Raw genomic sequence first — 18748 nt, forward strand, 5'->3', positions numbered from 1 at the left:
CTATTGTAACATAGTAATACATTATCTTATAAGGCAATGTCCAGGTTATAACCTCTTTTTAGTCGTGTTTAAGGAGAATTCAAACAAAAGTGCGTCATCACAGTGCCTGATTCTGAGCAGGACCCAGCGCCTTTTGTGTGTTCATTTTGTGACTGTCACTGAAAGTGCAATAAGTTTCCAAATACACACCAATTATTATATTTACAAACAGTGTAAAACAGACATTAAATATTAAAATACATTTTTAACATATCCATTTACATGCGCGTTAATATAAAACAGCATATCAAACAATGCCACATGCGTAGGCGTGCGCAGCTAATTGTATTTGGGGGTGCACCGCAGGAGGGGCGTGTCTAGCTCTGCCTTTTGGGCGCGTCTAGCACTATTTTACATTCTCTCAGTAAAATCACATGGCTTAGACTAATTTCTCCCTAGTTCCTAATACTACAAGTATAGTATAATACATCCCAGAGAAATAAAAGGAAACATAATGGTGTGATCACCAGAGAATAAAGCTTCAATTGTCTCTAATGTATAAAGGGGTGGTATTCAGTATGTCGCCTGTTGGGATCCCGGCGCTCAGTATACCAGCGCCGGTATCCCGACACCCGGCATACCGACAACTTCTGCCTTTTGGGGGTCCATGACCTTCCTGGAGGGAGAATAAATAGCGTTCATAGCACGTCGCCGTGCCCGCAGCGTGGCGAGCGCAGCGAGCCCACAAGGGGCTCATTTGCGCTCGCCCAGCTGCCGGCATGTCGGCGGTCGGGATCCCAAGCACCGGTATGCTGGGCACCGGGATCCCAACCGCTGGCATAACATACTACACCCGTATAAAGTGAGTGCATAACTTCTATGATTTTTACTTAAACAATGTTGTCACATTATAATATAACATACAGTAACAAAGATGTATCTCTGATTCTGCTGCGGACCCTCCATAGCTTTGCGGTTGGATTTACTGAGCTGTTGGCCCCAGCAGTGTTAATTTTGTTAAAGTACCATAATCGCTGACGACAGTTTAATTTCAGGACTAAAATGAAAACTGGGATCAAGACTAAGGGGGACATTTACTAAGCAGTGATAATAGCGGAGAAGTGAGCCAGTGGAGAAGTTGCCCATGGCAACCAATCAGCACTGAAGTAACATCTATAATTTGCATACTATAAAATGATACAGAGCTGCTGATTGGTCAATGGGCCAACTTCTCCACTGGCTCACTTCTCTGCTTTTATCACTGCTTAGTAAATGTCCCCCAAAATCTTGACTTAATAAAAGAGATTAAAATGTGACTTTACACCTACTACAATTTTAAGTAAGCAACTGAGACTATGGCCTGGATGTAATGAAGTCCAAGTTCGACGGCCGTGTGGGATGCCGGACGAACTCTGACTATTTTTTAAAGGAGCAATCATGTACCGTACAAGGCTAAACCATGCCTTGTAAATGATTGTCACTTTGAAAAAAAACGTCCGAGTTCGGTCGGCATCCTGCACGGCTGCCAAACTCGGGCTTCAATACATTGTAGCCTAAAACGAAATTTAAAAAATCCTTGTCAATATTAACACTGGGCCCCAGCAACTAAACGCCATATTCAGGTGGCATTGACCGTTGTAGCCTATGGGCTACATTAGACAAAAAGTACCAGGAGAGATCCTTGCACATACGCAGTAGCATGCTGGGGTCCAGAAACTGAAAGTACTGTAAAGTGATTGCATCAGCGTTCAATTTTTTCAGAAATTATAATTGTCGTGACTAAAACTTGATAATTGGTAAATATGGACCTTAGGGGGACATTTACTAAGCAGTGATAAGTGCGGAGAAGCGAGCCAGTGGAGAAGTTGCTCAGTAAATGTCATCTCTGATCCCTGAGGAAGTCCCAGCACAGAATTATGGGACGAAACGCGTTGAGCACGCCTGATGACTTTCTGCTATTTACAGTGATTGACAGATAAGCACTTGTATTTCTACTAAATTGTACGAGTCCACCTATATGTTTTTTATTTGTTATAATAAAAGTGTGTTAAAATAGTATCACACTATTAGAGTCTTTTTCTCCCCTGGGAGCATTCTAAATTTAAGGTATTCGTGGTGGGACAGACAACATTGAGACTACCACCCATTCATTGCACCTTAAGAAAAAAAAAACGTGAGTGCTGCCCAGTTGCTAAATTTATCAATATATATAATTTTTTCGTGCCGCACCATTCTGACATCGGTAAAATAAGCACACTAATGGCAGGGTGCTTTTTCTCTCTTTTTTAAGCATTTTTGAGCATTCTTGGCACAGCATAGCACTGTAGCACTTTTTTTGCACTTTTTTGCACCTGTTTGTTTGCACGTTTATTGCACTTTCTATGCACTTTAGCACAGAGTCACTTTATTATTGAGCTGTGCACTTTTTTCTAATACATTGCCTTCCGTCCCACATCTATGCGAAATATCACGTCAAACGTCCGGAAGGACATAAGAGGAAAAGTGAGTGAGGAGGAAGACGGAGATGTAAAAATCCCTCTATAAGCACACAGTCATCTATATCTGGTACGCATATTGGGTATCTATTAGAGGACACTGTACTGAAGGCGCGGCTGATTTACCCTTGATCAATATATATACATATATATATATATATATATATATATGTATATATATATATATTATACACATGCTCTCTGTTTTGTACAGCGACAAGCTTCTCTTCCTCTTTTAACATGGTAATTCTGAGGTAGAATCATACTTGCCTACTTTTGAAAAAGCATTTCAGGGAGATTGTAAAAGTAACACCTATCAGCGCGGACGGTTACTGATACATCTGAGAGGCGTGTCATGAAAATGACTTAAATCCAAATGTAAATGAGCCCCAAAGTTAGTAAGATCTACTTGTTGAAGAAAAGACACTGATATTTTTCAGGGTTTGTTTGTGTATTGTGTTTTACAAGAGGTTCCATATACTGTAAGTGGCCACGAGAAACCTTATTTAAAATGTATGTAGCCATAGGAATTATTGGGGTAAATTTACTAAAATGAGAGTTCGATTTAAGAGCGGATGTTGCCCATAGCAACCAATCAGATTGTACTTCTCATTTATCTAGCACCTTCTTGAAGATACCTGGAATTTGATTGGTTGCTATGGGCAACATCTCATCTTAAATAGAACTCCCATCTTAGTAAATTTACCCCATTGAGTCTTATAACCAATGCAGGGGAATGGCACTGATGATCCCATTTGAATGTATACAGTATATCTCTGATTTCTTTTTTCCCCTCAAGAATGTAACAGCTGCATAATAGGTATAAGGTGCAATCAGGGAGATTGCTGAACTATTCAGGGAGTCAGGGAGATTGCTGCTATTTCAGGGAGTCTCCTGCAGAATGAGGGATGGTAGGCAACTATGGGTAGAATAGAATATTATCCAGATCCCCTGGAGGAGTTGTGATACAATAAATAGTGTAATCTGGGATCTTTCAATATGGACGATCACTGATAAAATACTGTACATCTGTGTTGTCTAATGTAGACATTCCATACCTTGCGACCAATCTTAAAAATACACGACACCCAATGTAAATATTTATTTATATTTCTGTTTAACACGGAAATTGAAACATTTTCTTTGATTTAAGACGTTTCTTTCTCCCACCACAAAGGCTAGCTCTTTCTATTTGTTTTTGTTTATGTATTGCTTGATCTTTTTTTTAGATACCATATACAGCAATATAAAGTATATTATATACCTCAAGGCATTAATGAAGAAATATCACATCTTCAAGGAAGTGCTGCAGCTGCTGCAGATGATGTAGCATCTGAGTGTTGTTCCACAGTTTGGACTAGTAAATTGTGATTCAGTCTGATACATACAATTTCCACATCAGCCACTAGGGGGGATATTCTATTAGCCTCGGTAAAACATCGGGTACGAAAACCGTATGTTGTTTGTGATTTTTCCCGATGTTTCACTGTTTTGTTTTTTTACAGGCAATCCAGATTGATCGCCTGTAAAAAAAAGCCCTTTCTCCCGAAAACACACAGGTTCAGTGAAACCTGTGTGTTTTCGGTAGAAACAGCCCCATTTTCGCACAGGTGAAACAAAATCCCCAATGACCGGGACAACGTGCAGTGTCCCATGCCCGCTGCAGCTGTAGCAGGCTGGGACTGCAGGCATGGCGCTGTGGCCGGAAGCTGTCACTTGGAGCGGTGAACCCCAGCGGGGAAGCCGGGGCAGCGCCGTGACCGCATCGCCCCCTCTCCCCCGCCCCCGGCAGCGGTCACATGACTGACTGAGAGAGGCCATGTGACCGGGGGAGCCAGAGGAGCAGCACTGCACCGGGAGCTGTCAGCAGCTGGCATATGGTGCAGCATCAGGTAGCCCCCGATAAGCCACCGCTCGTCCTGGCTTCTCGGGGTTAATAGGATAGTCCCCGGCTGGACAATTAGCCCCAGTAAATTACCGGGGCTAATTGGATATCCCCCTAGATTTCCGAGCAGAGTTACCCCTTTATATGCAATTGATCATGCAGCAGTGGTAAAAATGTATATTTATTTAGATGATGCTTTCGCTACATCTCCCACATATAAGCATTGTTGGCAAGCACCTGAGACAGCTTCTGGTTGTAGGGTCTGTAAAAATCCAACAGGAGCTGTCTGGTGTGAGGAAGCATAGGCCCCAGGTTACGGTCATCTGGGCGACGGCTGTTGGAAGCTTGTTTGTGTGCTATGGAGGCCGCCTGTTCATCACTCAATGGCCCTGCAAGAATAAGGACAGCACGTATTAGGGTAACCTGCAGTGTTACAGCTTTACAAGTCAGTTGTGGTGGAGAGTCACACAGTAAGAGCATTCAGGAATGAATGGACCAAACATATTTGCTATTGTTATAACTTTGGGCCTAATTCAGACCTGATCGCAGCTGCAAATTTGTTAGCTAATGGGCCCTTAGATAGAAAATAGTTAAATAAAAACATAAACTCTGCACTTATATCTTAAACAAGCAATGTAAGGAGCCCTAGCTCGGAGCCCCGCAGAGGTGCTTACCCTGCGGACGGGGAGAGCTCCGGTCGGCAGGGGGAGGCCATGCGAGGGGGGTCAGGCAGCAGGCACTCCAGCTGCAGCGAGGGCCAGCGGTCACGGTCTAGTGTGGAGGATTGGTGGGGGACCGCACCATTCGTCGTCGGGGGGGCCGGCAGATTGCCGGCGGACCAGGCGGTTATTTGGCCGTCGCGTTCCCCGTCGGCACCTGTCGGCCAATGGGCCAGGAGCAGTGTGCCGGCATCTGCGGGGGGCTCCCGCCGGTGCCGGCCGCGACTTTTGGGGAAGTCATGAGGCTTCCAGCGAGCTGGCGTCGGCCCTCTCTACGGTGGCGGTGGCATTGGGCCCATTGGCCGCGGCCGCATCCCCGGGGGTGGCGAGGCATTCCAGCGCTCGCGCCGAAGCCGGCACGTCCGGTGCGCAGCAGGGGTCAGCGGGTCGGCGAATTGCGCGCGCTTGCCGTGACCTGGGGGTGGCCGCGGCGCAGTTGGGACACCGTCCAGTACGGACGGAGCGCGGGCGCGAGGAGAGGACTTCTTTGCCCCAGAGTGCTAGGAATCCTCCTGGAGTGGCTTCCGGGTCCCGTGCTGTGTCTTATTTTTCAGAAGATTGCGGAGAGGTTGATGTGGTCGTGAGCGATGAGGAGGATGTCGCAGTTTCCACGCGGAGGACTCCCAGGCCGATCAGTCGTCAGCGTCAGGTGAGGTTTACCAGTCGGCGTTGGGGTCCACCACACGCTCCAGCTCTCTCAGTTCCTCCTCCTCTTCATCACTCTCGTCGCAGGCGTCCGACGTCAGTAGCGTGACTAGGGCAAAAAAGCGGGCGACAAAGTACGCTAAGAGGGCAGCGGGGCGGCAGGAGCGGCGGAAGAGGCGTAGGCGGGTTAGCGAGGACACTCGCAGGGCCAAGAAGCGCCGTGATTTGCCTGCGGTGGTACACTGTGATTACACGGCAGTTTTGAGGGGGTTAGGGGATAGCTGCCGTAGGAAGATATGCAGGGGCGATTACGTGGACATGTTCGTGCTGACCAAGGACGCAAAGAAGGATTATAAATCGGCGGCAGCAAAGAAGGGCATTGGAGCTGAAGCTTTCCGTACTTTGCGGCGTGCTACCTCGAAGATAGGCCTGACGAACATATGAACGTCATCCGATACCTGCACTTGATTCACGATATGCAGCGCACTTCGTCGGGTATCGAATGGCGGATGTATGATGAGAAATTCCGAGAAAAGCAGGACTGCTTGCAGGTTATTGACTTTGGTTGCAAAGACGTGGAAGTCTGGCTCCAGGTCACCCGGGCTTCTCAACCCGCAAGGGAGCCCCGGAATCCGGGGGCGGACGGGCAACGCGCAGGGTCGTCCGCCCAAGGGAGCGGCGCGGACGGCGGATCGGGCAAGAAAGGTAGATTGGCCATCCGCGGGGGAGGGCAGGCCGCCGCGAAAGGGAAGTGCTTCGCATTTAACTATGCGTCCTGTTCCTTCGGCAAGCAGTGTCTGTTTCGACATTTGTGCTTGCAATGTGGCGGCTCCCACCCAGCCTCTACCTGTTTTAAATGCAATCGCCAAGGTGCGCGGGGTAAGCAAAGCTACGCAAGACCCGGCGCTAGCGGGATCGCTCCACAGGGCACCAACGCCAATTAATTTGGACGCCATGGCCAAATGGTTGGATTGGTATCCGAATAGTACGGACGCTCAGTTTTTGTTTCAGGGTTTTAAGTTTGGTTTTCGCTTGAATGTTGCGAGCGATGTATCGGTCCGGGCTCTCCGGAATCTTCAGTCCGCTCGCGCCTTGCCGTCTGTTCTGCGCGAGAAAGTTGATAAGGAGGTACGGCTGGGTAGGATGGAGGGCCCGTTTAGCTCACCCCCCCGTGGATGACTTAGTTCCCAAGAAGACTCCAGGTGCGTTTCGGCTCATTCAGCATCTTTCTTACCTGTCAGGGTCGTCGGTCAACGACGCGATACCACCGGCTCACTGCTCGGTGGTGTACCAGTCGTTTGATGAGGCGCTAGAGTTGGTCCGTAGTTACGGCCCTGGTGCCCTGATGGCTAGGATCGATGTGGAATCCGCGTTTCGGTTGCTCCCGTTGCATCCAGACTCATTCCGTTTTATGAGTTTTCGGATCGGAGCAGAGTATTTCATCGACAAATGTTTGCAGATGGGATGTTCCGTTTCCTGCTCGTTTTTTGAACGGTTTAGCACATTTTTACATTGGTGCGTGGAGTCTTCATCAGGGGGTCATGGAGTTGCGCATTTCCCCGATGATTTCCTGTGCAGCGACTTGCTATTCAGCAACCGAGCGCTGTTTTTTCACTTTGGCGTTCCTGTGGCTGAGGATAAAATGGAGGGGCCGGTTTCCTGTTTGTCGTTTCTTGGGGATTGAAATCGACACGGTGGCGGGATCGTGTCGCCTTCCTCAGGCCAAGGTTGCGAAGCTCCGCAAAGTTATTTGCCAGTTCATAAGGTCGCGCAAAGTCACGCTGCGGCAGGCGCAGTCCTTGCTGGGCCTTTTGAACTTTGCTTGTCGGGTGATCCCGATGGGCAGGGTTTTCTGCCGAAAGCTGGAGAGGGCGACGGCGGGGTGTGCCAGGCCGCATCATTTCATCCGCTTGTCCTCCGAGATTAAGAGGGATTTGGCCGTATGGGCCTCGTTCCTGGGGGATTTCAACGGGGTGCGTATCTGGCAGGCCCCAACGGTCGACAGCGCTCGGTTACAGCTGTTTACCGACGCGGCGGGTTCCTCTGGGTTCGGTTGCTTCCTAGAGGGGTCTTGGTGCGTGGCCTCGTGGCCTAAGGAATGGCATCGCGAAGGTTTCACTAAGGACCTTTTGCTGCTGGAGCTTTTCCCCATTATGGTAGCACTGGAGGTTTGGGGCGATCGTCTGGCTCATCGCGACATTTTGTTTAGATGTGACAATCTGGGCAGGGTGCATGCGATCAATAACCAGAGGGCGAAGTCGCTGGTGGTTCTGAGGGTGCTGGGGCGGTTGCTGCTGACATGCTTGCATAAGAATGTATGGTTCCGCGCGCAGCATGTGCCTGGTCTGGAGAACGGAATTGCCGACGCGTTGTCCCGTGGTCAGTGGGAGAGATTTCGTTTGTTGGCACCTGAGGCTAATGAGCGGGGGTTTCAATGTCCCGGTTATGTCTGGCAGGTGATCGGACCGGACTGGAGGGTCTAGCGATGCGGTCAGTGGCTCCGAACACGCTCAAGGCTTACGGTCAACCTTGGAGCGAGTGGGAAGAGTTTGTCTGAGGACGTAGTCAAGAAGGTAAGAGCGGGCATCGGATGATGCTTTCTTTTATTTGGCAGCTCTTTGTCACGGGTAGGTCAGAACGGTGGTGTCCCGGCACTTAGCAGGGATTTTGTTCTTTAATAAAATCAAGGGTGTCCCTGACATGACAAAGACCGGGCTTCTGGTTAAGGCGATGAAGTGGTGGGCGCGCGTGGCGCCAACGCCGCCTGATAGGCGGCGGCCCATCAATGAGGCCTTGCTATACCGGCTGTCATCGAGGCGGTTGGCGGTATTGCGTCGTCTATTTCTCTAACGTCCTAGTGGATGCTGGGAACTCCGTAAGGACCATGGGGAATAGCGGGCTCCGAAGGAGGCTGGGCACTCTAGAAAGATTTAGGACTACCTGGTGTGCACTGGCTCCTCCCACTATGACCCTCCTCCAAGCCTCAGTTAGATTTCGTGCCCGGCCGAGGTTGGATGCACACTAGGGGCTCTCCTGAGCCCTTAGAAAGAAAGTATAATTTTAGTTTTTTTATTTTCAGTGAGACCTGCTGGCAACAGGCTCACTGCAGCGAGGGACTAAGGGGAGAAGAAGCGAACTCGCCTGCTTGCAGCCGGATTGGGCTTCTTAGGCTACTGGACACCATTAGCTCCAGAGGGATCGACCGCAGGCCCAGTCCTTGGTGTTCGGTCCCCCTTACAGAGCCAGAAGCAAGAAGAGGTCCGGAAAATCGGCGGCAGAAGACATCAGTCTTCACCAAGGTAGCGCACAGCACTGCAGCTGTGCGCCATTGCTCCTCATGCACACTTCACACTCCGGTCACTGAGGGTGCAGGGCGCTTGGGGGGGGGTGCCCTGAGCTGCAATAAAAACACCTTGGCTGGCAAAAATACCACAATATATAGCCCTAGAGGCTATATATGTGGTAAATTCCCCTGCCAGAATCCAGAAAAAAGCGGGAGAATAGGCCGCGGAAAAGGGGCGGAGCTATCTCCCTCAGACACACTGGCGTCATTTCTCCTTCACAGATCCGCTGGAAGGAAGCTCCCTGGCTCTCCCCTGCAGTCTACACTTCAGAACAGGGTAAAAACAGAGAGGGGGGGGCACTAAATTTGGGCGCAATACATATATAATATAAAAAGCAGCTATAGGGGACATAACTTAGTTAGTCCCTGCATTATATAGCGCTCTGGTGTGTGCTGGCATACTCTCAGTCTGTCCCCCCAAAGGGCTTTTGTGGGTCCTGTCCTCATTCGGAGCATTCCTTGTGTGTGTGCGGTGTGTCGGTACGGCTGTGTCGACATGTTTGATGAGGATAATGATGTGGAGGCGGAGCAGATGCCTTTAGAAGGGATGTCACCCCCTGCGGGGCAGACACCTGAGTGGATGGGCTTATGGAAAGTAATGAGTGCACGTATAGACTCCTTATATAAGAAAATCGACGACATGCCAAATATGGGACAGCCGACTTCTCAGCTCGTGCCTGCCCAGGCGTCGCATGGGTCGTCAGGGGCTCTAAAACGCCCGCTACCTCAAGCAGACCCAGATGTCGACACGGATACTGACACCAGTGTCGACGACGATGAGTCAAACCTGATGCCCACTAAGGCCATTCACTGTATGATTGAGGCAATGAAAGAGGTGTTAAACATTTCTGATATAACTACTGGTACCACTAAAAAGGGTATTATGTTTGGAGAGAAAAAACTACCCGTAGTTTTCCCCCCATCAGATGAATTAAATGAAGTGTGTGAAGAAGCGTGGGCTTTCCCTGATAAAAAATTGGTAATTCCTAAGAAGGTACTAATGGCGTTTCCTTTCCCGCCAGAGGATAGGTCACGTTGGGAAACACCCCCTAGAGTGGATAAAGCGCTCACACGTTTGTCTAAAAAGGTGGCACTACCGTCTCCGGATACGGCCGCCCTCAAGGAACCTGCTGATAGAAAGCAGGAGGCGATCCTGAAGTCTGTATATACACACACACACAGGCATTATACTTAGGCCAGCTATTGCGTCAGCTTGGATGTGCAGTGCTGCAGCTGCGTGGTCAGATAAACTGTCCGAAAATATTGACACATTAGACAGAGACACGATCCTGTTAACCATAGACCATATAAAAGACTCAGTCTTATATATGAGAGATGCACAAAGGGAAATCTGCCGATTGGCATCTAAAGTAAGTGCATTGTCCATTTCTGCTAGGAGAGGCTTATGGACTCGCCAGTGGACAGGAGATGCAGATTCAAAAAAGCACATGGAAGTGTTACCATATAAGGGTGAGGAATTATTTGGGGATGGTCTCTCGGACCTAGTTTCCACAGCAACGTCTGGGAAGCCAGCATTTTTACCCCATGTCCCCTCACAGCCTAAGAAGGCGCCGTTTTATCAGGTTCAGTCCTTTCGGACCCAGAAAAACAGGCGTGGAAAAGGCGGGTCCTTTCTGTCCAGAGGCAGAGGTAGGGGAAAAAGACTGCAACAAACAGCAGGTTCCCAGGAGCAAAAGTCCTCCCCCGCTTCTTCTTCCAAGTCCGCCGCATGACGGTGGGGCTCCACAGGCAGAGCCAGGTACGGTGGGGGGCCGCCTCAAGAATTTCAGCGATCAGTGGGCTCGCTCACAGGTGGATCCCTGGATCCTTCAAATAGTATCTCAGGGGTACAAACTGGAATTCGAGGCGTCTCCACCCCACCGGTTCCTAAAATCTGCCTTGCCGATTGCTCCCTCAGATAGGGAGGCGGTGCTAGCGGCAATTCACAAGCTGTATTCCCAGCAGGAGATAATCAAGGTACCCCTACTTCAACAAGGCCGGGGTTACTATTCCACACTATTTGTGGTACCGAAACCAGACGGTTCGGTGAGACCCATTTTAAATTTGAAATCCTTGAACACATACATAAAAAAATTCAAGTTCAAGATGGAATCGCTCAGGGCGGTTATTGCGAGCCTGGACGAGAGGGATTACATGGTATCCCTGGACATCAAGGATGCTTACTTGCATGTCCCCATTTACCATCCTCACCAGGAGTACCTCAGATTTGTGGTACAGGATTGCCATTACCAATTCCAGACGCTGCCGTTTGGACTGTCCACGGCACCGAGGGTATTTACCAAGGTGATGGCGGAAATGATGATACTCCTTCGAAAAAAGGGAGTTTTAATTATCCCGTACTTGGACGATCTCCTAATAAAAGCGAGGTCCAAGGAACAGTTGTTGGTGGGAGTAGCACTATCTCAGGAGGTGCTGCACCAGCACGGCTGGATTCTGAATATCCCAAAGTCACAGCTGGTTCCGACGACACGACTACTGTTCCTGGGTATGATTCTGGATACAGTCCAGAAAAAAGTGTTTCTCCCGGAGGAGAAAGCCAGGGAGTTGTCATCTCTAGTCAGAGACCTCCTGAAACCAAAACAGGTATCAGTGCATCGCTGCACGCGGGTCCTGGGAAAGATGGTGGCTTCTTACGAAGCAATTCCCTTCGGCAGGTTCCATGCCAGAATCTTTCAGTGGGACCTGTTGGACCAGTGGTCCGGATCGCATCTTCAGATGCATCGCTTGATAACCCTGTCTCCAAGAACCAGGGTATCGCTACTGTGGTGGCTGCAGAGTGCCCATCTTCTAGAGGGCCGCAGGTTCGGCATACAGGACTGGGTCCTGGTGACCACGGATGCCAGCCTTCGAGGCTGGGGGGCAGTCACACAGGGAAGAAACTTCCAAGGACTATGGTCGAGTCAGGAGACTTCCCTTCACATAAATATTCTGGAACTAAGGGCCATCTACAATGCCCTAAGTCAAGCAAAATCCCTGCTCCTACACCAGCCGGTGCTGATCCAGTCAGACAACATCACGGCAGTCGCCCATGTAAATCGACAGGGCGGCACAAGAAGCAGGATGGCGATGGCGGAAGCCACAAGAATTCTCCGATGGGCGGAGAATCATGTACTAGCACTGTCAGCAGTGTTCATTCCGGGAGTGGACAACTGGGAAGCAGACTTCCTCAGCAGACACGACCTCCACCCGGGAGAGTGGGGACTTAATCCAGAAGTCTTCCAGATGCTGGTAAACCGTTGGGAAAAACCACAGGTGGACATGATGGCGTCCCGCCTCAACAAAAAGTTAAAAAGATATTGCGCCAGGTCAAGGGACCCTCAGGCGATAGCTGTGGACGCTCTAGTGACACCGTGGGTATACCAGTCGGTTTATGTGTTCCCTCCTCTGCCTCTCATACCAAAGGTATTGAGAATAATAAGAAAGCGAGGAGTAAACACCATTCTCGTGGTTCCGGATTGGCCAAGACGAGCGTGGTACCCGGAACTTCAAGAGATGCTCTCAGAGGACCCGTGGCCTCTACCGCTCAGACAGGACCTGCTACAACAGGGGCCCTGTCTGTTCCAAGACTTACCGCGGCTGCGTTTGACGGCATGGCGGTTGAACACCGGATCCTAAAGGAAAAGGGTATTCCGGAAGAAGTCATTCCTACGCTTATTAAGGCCAGGAAAGATGTTACGGCAAAGCATTATCACCGCATATGGCGGAAATATGTTGCATGGTGCGAGGCCAAAAAGGCCCCAACAGAGGAATTTCAACTAGGTCGATTTCTGCATTTCCTGCAAGCAGGAGTGAATATGGGCCTAAAACTAGGCTCCATTAAAGTACAGATCTCGGCTCTGTCGATTTTCTTTCAAAAAGAACTAGCTTCAGTACCTGAAGTTCAGACATTTGTGAAAGGAGTGCTGCATATTCAGCCCCCATTTGTGCCTCCTGTGGCACCTTGGGATCTCAACGTGATGTTGAGTTTCTTAAAATCACATTGGTTTGAGCCACTAAAAACCGTGGATCTGAAATATCTCACGTGGAAAGTGGTCATGTTATTGGCCTTGGCTTCAGCCAGGCGAGTGTCAGAATTGGCGGCTTTATCATGTAAAAGCCCTTATCTGATTTTCCATATGGATAGGGCAGAATTGAGGACTCGTCCCCAGATTCTCCCTAAGGTGGTGTCAGCGTTTCACCTGAACCAGCCTATTGTGGTGCCTGCGGCTACTAAGGATTTGGAGGACTCCAAGTTGCTAGACGTTGTCAGGGCCCTGAAAATATATGTTTCCAGGACGGCTGGAGTCAGAAAATCTGACTCGCTGTTTATCCTGTATGCACCCAACAAGCTGGGTGCTCCTGCTTCTAAGCAGTCTATTGCTCGCTGTATTTGTAGTACAATTCAGCTTGCACATTCTGTGGCAGGCATGCCACAGCCAAAATCTGTAAATGCCCATTCCACAAGGAAGGTGGGCTCATCTTGGGCGGCTGCCCGAGGCGTCTCGGCTTTACAACTTTGCCGAGCAGCTACTTGGTCAGGGGCAAACACATTTGCAAAATTCTACAAATTTGATACCCTGGCTGAGGAGGACCTGGAGTTCTCTCATTCGGTGCTACAGAGTCATCCGCACTCTCCCGCCCGTTTGGGAGCTTTGGTATAATCCCCATGGTCCTTACGGAGTTCCCAGCATCCACTAGGACGTTAGAGAAAATAAGAATTTACTCACCGGTAATTCTATTTCTCGTAGTCCGTAGTGGATGCTGGGCGCCCATCCCAAGTGCGGATTGTCTGCAATACTTGTAAATAGTTATTGTTAACTAAAGGGTTATTGTTGAGCCATCTGTTGAGAGGCTCAGTTGTTTTTCATACTGTCAAACTGGATATAGTATCACGAGTTGTACGGTGTGATTGGTGTGGCTGGTAAGAGTCTTACCCGGGATTCTAAATCCTTCCTTATTATGTCTGCTCGTCCGGGCACGGTGTCCTAACTGAGGCTTGGAGGAGGGTCATAGTGGGAGGAGCCAGTGCACACCAGGTAGTCCTAAATCTTTCTAGAGTGCCCAGCCTCCTTCGGAGCCCGCTATTCCCCATGGTCCTTACGGAGTTCCCAGCATCCACTACGGACTACGAGAAATAGAATTACCGGTGAGTAAATTCTTATTTTTTGAATCGCTTTTGTTCCGGTTGGCGTTCTCCATGGCTTACCACGGAGCCTTTCGGATTTCGGAGCTGGTAGCACCATCTTAGCAGGCAGACTCGCGCATGCTTCTGGATGACGTGGTGGTGGGTGAGTGGTCCTTGCTGTGCAGATTGCGTTGCTCTAAGACGGACCAAGTAGGTAGAGGTCGATGGGTCACCTTGGTTCCGTCGCTGGAGGAGAGCATTTGCCCGGTGAGGTTGGCATCGAAATATGCGGCGGTTCGGCCCGGTGGGCAGGGGTCGTGGTTGCTGCATTATGACGGTTTACCCTTGACGAAATATCAGTTTCGTTGGATGAGGGGTCCCTGTCTGGCGGGCTTGGGCCTCTCACCCGCTGCTTTCGGTACGCATTCCTTCCGAATCGGAGCAGCGACGTCGGCTGCATCGGCAGGTTTTTCCGTGGCGGAAATCCAGGCAGTGGGGCGATGGAAGTCGTCGAGTTACAGACGATATATTCGCCCAGTTCAATGAGTTGTTTTGTTTGACTAACGGTTCTGTTTATTTGTAGTTGTGTAAGTCATGTTGTAAAGTTCAGTACGTCCTTGTGTAGTGTGTCTGTTTGTCTCCCCTGTTCATCCTACTCAGGGATTAGCTACTCGCCGCTGCTGGCAGCGGGGGTCTGGAGTTCTTTTGCGATTTTTTGCCTGATTTGACGGACTGAATTCTAATCTACAATTCGGCTGATCAGTTCAAATCAAAGTCCCTCAGCAGGTTTTTACGCTTTCACCTCCAGCTGAGTTCTTACATGTTTTTCCCAATTTTATACCCCCCCTCCCCCCCCCTGTTTATTTTCCTTCTATTATTTTGATTTTTCCCATTGTGTGTTTATGTTCTGCTTCGATTGGCTGGAAGCTTGTTCAGATCGGCTAGGCCGTGACTTCTACAAAACACGAAACCCCTCTTTTTTCTTTTGGCAGATCCTTCAGGTTAATGCGTTTAATAATATCCGTTTTAGATTCTTATTAACCGAATTTTACTCCTTTCCTTCTCTTCAGGTTGGGTAGAAGATGATTTGGCAATCTGGGTGGTTGGCACTCTTATGTGTACTGGGCAGCCAGGTTTTTGGCCTCGGAGGGGGCACAGATGTTTCCTAGGGCTCATGACGTTCGTTGGCTTGGTTGGCGGGGGATGATGTGGAAAGATCTGAAGAGTAGATTGGTCAGTCAGGTCAGCGAGCATGGAGTCCCTAAGGTGCTGGTTGTCCATTTAGGTGGCAACGATCTGGGGAAGAGGACATCTTTGGAGCTGCGGTGGGCCATGATAGAGGATCTGGCCAGTGTGGCCGCAGCGTGGACCAATTGTGTCTTGGTGTTCTATATGATGGTGCCAAGGTTGCGTTGGCAAGGAGTGGCGGACGGTCGCCTGATTGATGAGGCCAGGCAAAAGGTGAATGGGGCGGTGGCGAAGTGGGTGTTGGCCCACAGAGGCAAAGTGGTTCGCCACCCTAGGATTCGGTTTCGTGACAGCCACCTTTTTCGGCCTGATGGTGTGCATCTGTCCAAGGAGGGAATTATGCTTTTCCTGGAGGATCTTTTTCTGGTGTTACAGGAGTTAGGTTAAGGGTATGGTGGCGGTGCGAAGACTCTGGGGAGGAGTCTTTCGCTGTTGGCGGAAAAGAACGGCAGGTTGTAGTTTGTCTTGTTAGTTGCAGTGATTTACAGTTTGGTGTGGTTTAGGTGCACTCACCTCCATTGACTTTTAAGGCCGCTAGACCACCCGTCAGGGGGCAGCGTCATCACCCATCAGGGTGGGTAGTCAGCATGGAGGTCTGAGTCGGGCACCTATTACCTATTTATGGTTTGTGTTAAATCAGGATTGTTTGGAATTCTAATGTTTTGAGGTTATCGTCAGTTGAATATAGCCGTTCTTTTTTCTGCCACCATATGCCGGCTGAATCGGCATGTTAACTAAAATTTTAACTTTACAGGTTTTTCTAATGGTTAGGGTACAATAAATAGCTAACAATTTTCTGCCAAATTCAAGTCTCCGTGTCATTATTTCTTGGTATTAAAGGTACTGAATGCTTTACTTTTTGAATAAGGGTCCACACATTATCATTAGGAGGTTTAATGAAAATAGTTAAGAGAAGATTAGAAAAAAAAAAGCCAAGGGGGCGTGGAAAAGGTCAACCTTATTTTGGTGGTCATTCCGAGTTGATCGCTAGCTGCTTTCGTTCGCAGTGCAGCGATCAGGCAAAAAAAGGGCACTTCTGCGCATGCGTATGGGGCGCAATACGCACGCGCGACGTACTTTCACAAAAGCCATTGCAGTTTCACACAAGGTCTAGCGACGCTTTTCAATCGCACTGCTGGCCGCAGAGTGATTGACAGGAAGTGGGTGTTTCTGGGTGGTTTCGGGGAGTGTGTTGAAAAACGCAGGCGTGTCAGATACAAACGCAGGAGTGGCTGGGGAAACGTAGGCGTGGCTGGCCAAACGCAGGGCGTGTTCGTGATGTCATAACAGGAACTAAATAGTCTGCAGTGATCGCAAGCTAGGAGTAAGTCTCGAGCTACTCAGAAACTGCACAATCTTTTTTAGTAGCAGAGCTGCAATCTTTTCGTTCGCACTTCTGCCAAGCTAAGATACACTCCTAGAGGACGGCGGCTTAGCGTTTGCATGGCTGCTAAAAGTAGCTAGCGAGCGAACAACTCGGAATGAGGGCCTTTGTGTCAACTTTTTCCATGTCGACCCTGTGCATGTCGACCTTTTAGGGTCAATCTCAGAGGTGGAATTACTGCTAGGCAACCTACTATAGGCATTGACCTAGGGCCCGGCGGGTCTCAAGGGGCCCGTGGTCAGGCCCCCTGGATTCCGGCTCTGATCTGAGGTCCCAGGGCTCAGTGCCGGCCCGCCCATTAAGCGGACTACGCATGTGTGTATAGAACCAAGCTGTAAGGGAGCCGTAGACGCGGCAACTGCTGCCACCTCCGCGGGATAAAGAGGAAGAAGCACTGTAGTGAGATGCTGGCTGGCTACCTGCAGGTGCTGTGTGGTCGGGCTCCGGTGACCTGCGGTAGAGGAGGCACGCAGGAGGAGGCCGGGCTCCAGGGACCTGCGGTTAAGGAGGCAGGCGGGAGGAGCGCTGGGGTAAGGTGCCAGCTGGCTGTGCACCTTGGCCTCAGGGGGACAGGTGCTGATGGTGTAAGTGGAAAGGCTGCTGGCTGGGGTGAGGCGCTGTGCACTGTAGCTCGTGTTCCACAATGAAGCTGCTGGAAGTAATTGGAATTAAACCTATTTTCAGTGCTTGTGTGTATAGAGTGAGGTACAGTGTGTGTGGGGCAGCATGTGTGTACAGTTATGTGGGTGATGTATTTGTGAGGCTATGGGGGCAGTGTGTATGGGGGGTGCCTGCCTATTTTGTCAGTCCCTTGCCCGACAGTTTCTTATAGCAGCCCTGCCAACTGGTCACCCCAGGCTGCCGCTACCTGCCCCTGTCTCTTGCCAACCAGCCAGCGCTTACCTGCCTGCCCGCCAGCTGGATTGTGGACTGCAGAATGAGCTCCTCTAGGACCTTGCAACTGAGCCTGTCGCTGCATTCTACTTTACTACGGTCAGTGACGGTGAGCAGCAGGAACCGCTGGAGGGCAGATCACCCACTGTACTATCTCCCTGTCACCCCTGCCTCCCGGGTCACCCACTGTATTATCTCCCTGTCACCTGTGCCTCCCCGGTCACCCACTGTATTATCTCCCTGTCACCTCTGCCTCCCCGGTCCCCCACTGTACTATCTCCCTGTCACCTCTGCCTCCCCGGTCCCCCACTGTACTATCTCCCTGTCACTCCTTCTTCCCCGGTCACCCACTGTACTATCTCCCTGTCACCTCTGCCTCCCTGGTCACCCACTGTACTATCTCCCTGTCACCCCTGCCTCCCCGGTCACCCACTGTACTATCTCCCTGTCACCCCTGCCTCCCCGGTCACCAGCTGCACTATCTCCCTGTCACCTCTGCCTCCCCGGTCACCCACTGTACTAACTCCCTGTCACCTCTGCCTCCCTGGTCACCCACTGTACTATCTCCCTGTCACCTCTGCCTTCCCGGTCACCCACTGTACTATCTCCCTGTCACCCACTGTACTATCTCCATGTCACCCACTGTACTATCGCTCTGTCACCCCTGCTTCTCCAGTCACCCACTGTACTATCTCCCCGTCACCCCTGCCTTCCCGATCACCCACTGTACTATCTCCCTGTAACCCCTGCCTCCCCAGTCACCCACTGTACTATCTCCCTGTCACCCCTGCCTCCCCAGTCACCAACTGCACTATCTCCCTGTCATCCCTGCCTCCCGGGTCACCCACTGTACTATCTCCATGTCACCCACTGTACTATCTCCCTGTAACCCCTGCCTCCCCAGTCACCCACTGTACTATCTCCCTGTCACCCCTGCCTTCCCGGTCACCCACTGTACTATCTCCCTGTCACCCAGGTCACCCACTGTGCTATCTCCCTGTCACCCCTGCTTCCCCAGTCACCCACTGTAC

General features: G+C 50.3%; 1 protein-coding gene across 1 annotated transcript in view; it reads right to left on the minus strand.

Annotated features, from left to right (window-relative positions):
* Positions 1-4479: 4479 nt before the first annotated feature.
* LOC135057415 (carbohydrate sulfotransferase 15-like) overlaps positions 4480-18748 on the minus strand; it is a 103514-nt gene continuing 89245 nt past the window's right edge. The window contains exon 7 of the mRNA XM_063963305.1: positions 4480-4748. Within this exon, the coding sequence (XP_063819375.1) occupies positions 4561-4748 (188 nt within the window). The 3' untranslated portion in view covers positions 4480-4560. The remainder of the gene's footprint in view (positions 4749-18748) is intronic.

Source organism: Pseudophryne corroboree, chromosome 3 (genome assembly GCF_028390025.1).
Source record: "Pseudophryne corroboree isolate aPseCor3 chromosome 3, aPseCor3.hap2, whole genome shotgun sequence".
Taxonomy (NCBI): Eukaryota; Metazoa; Chordata; class Amphibia; order Anura; family Myobatrachidae; genus Pseudophryne; species Pseudophryne corroboree.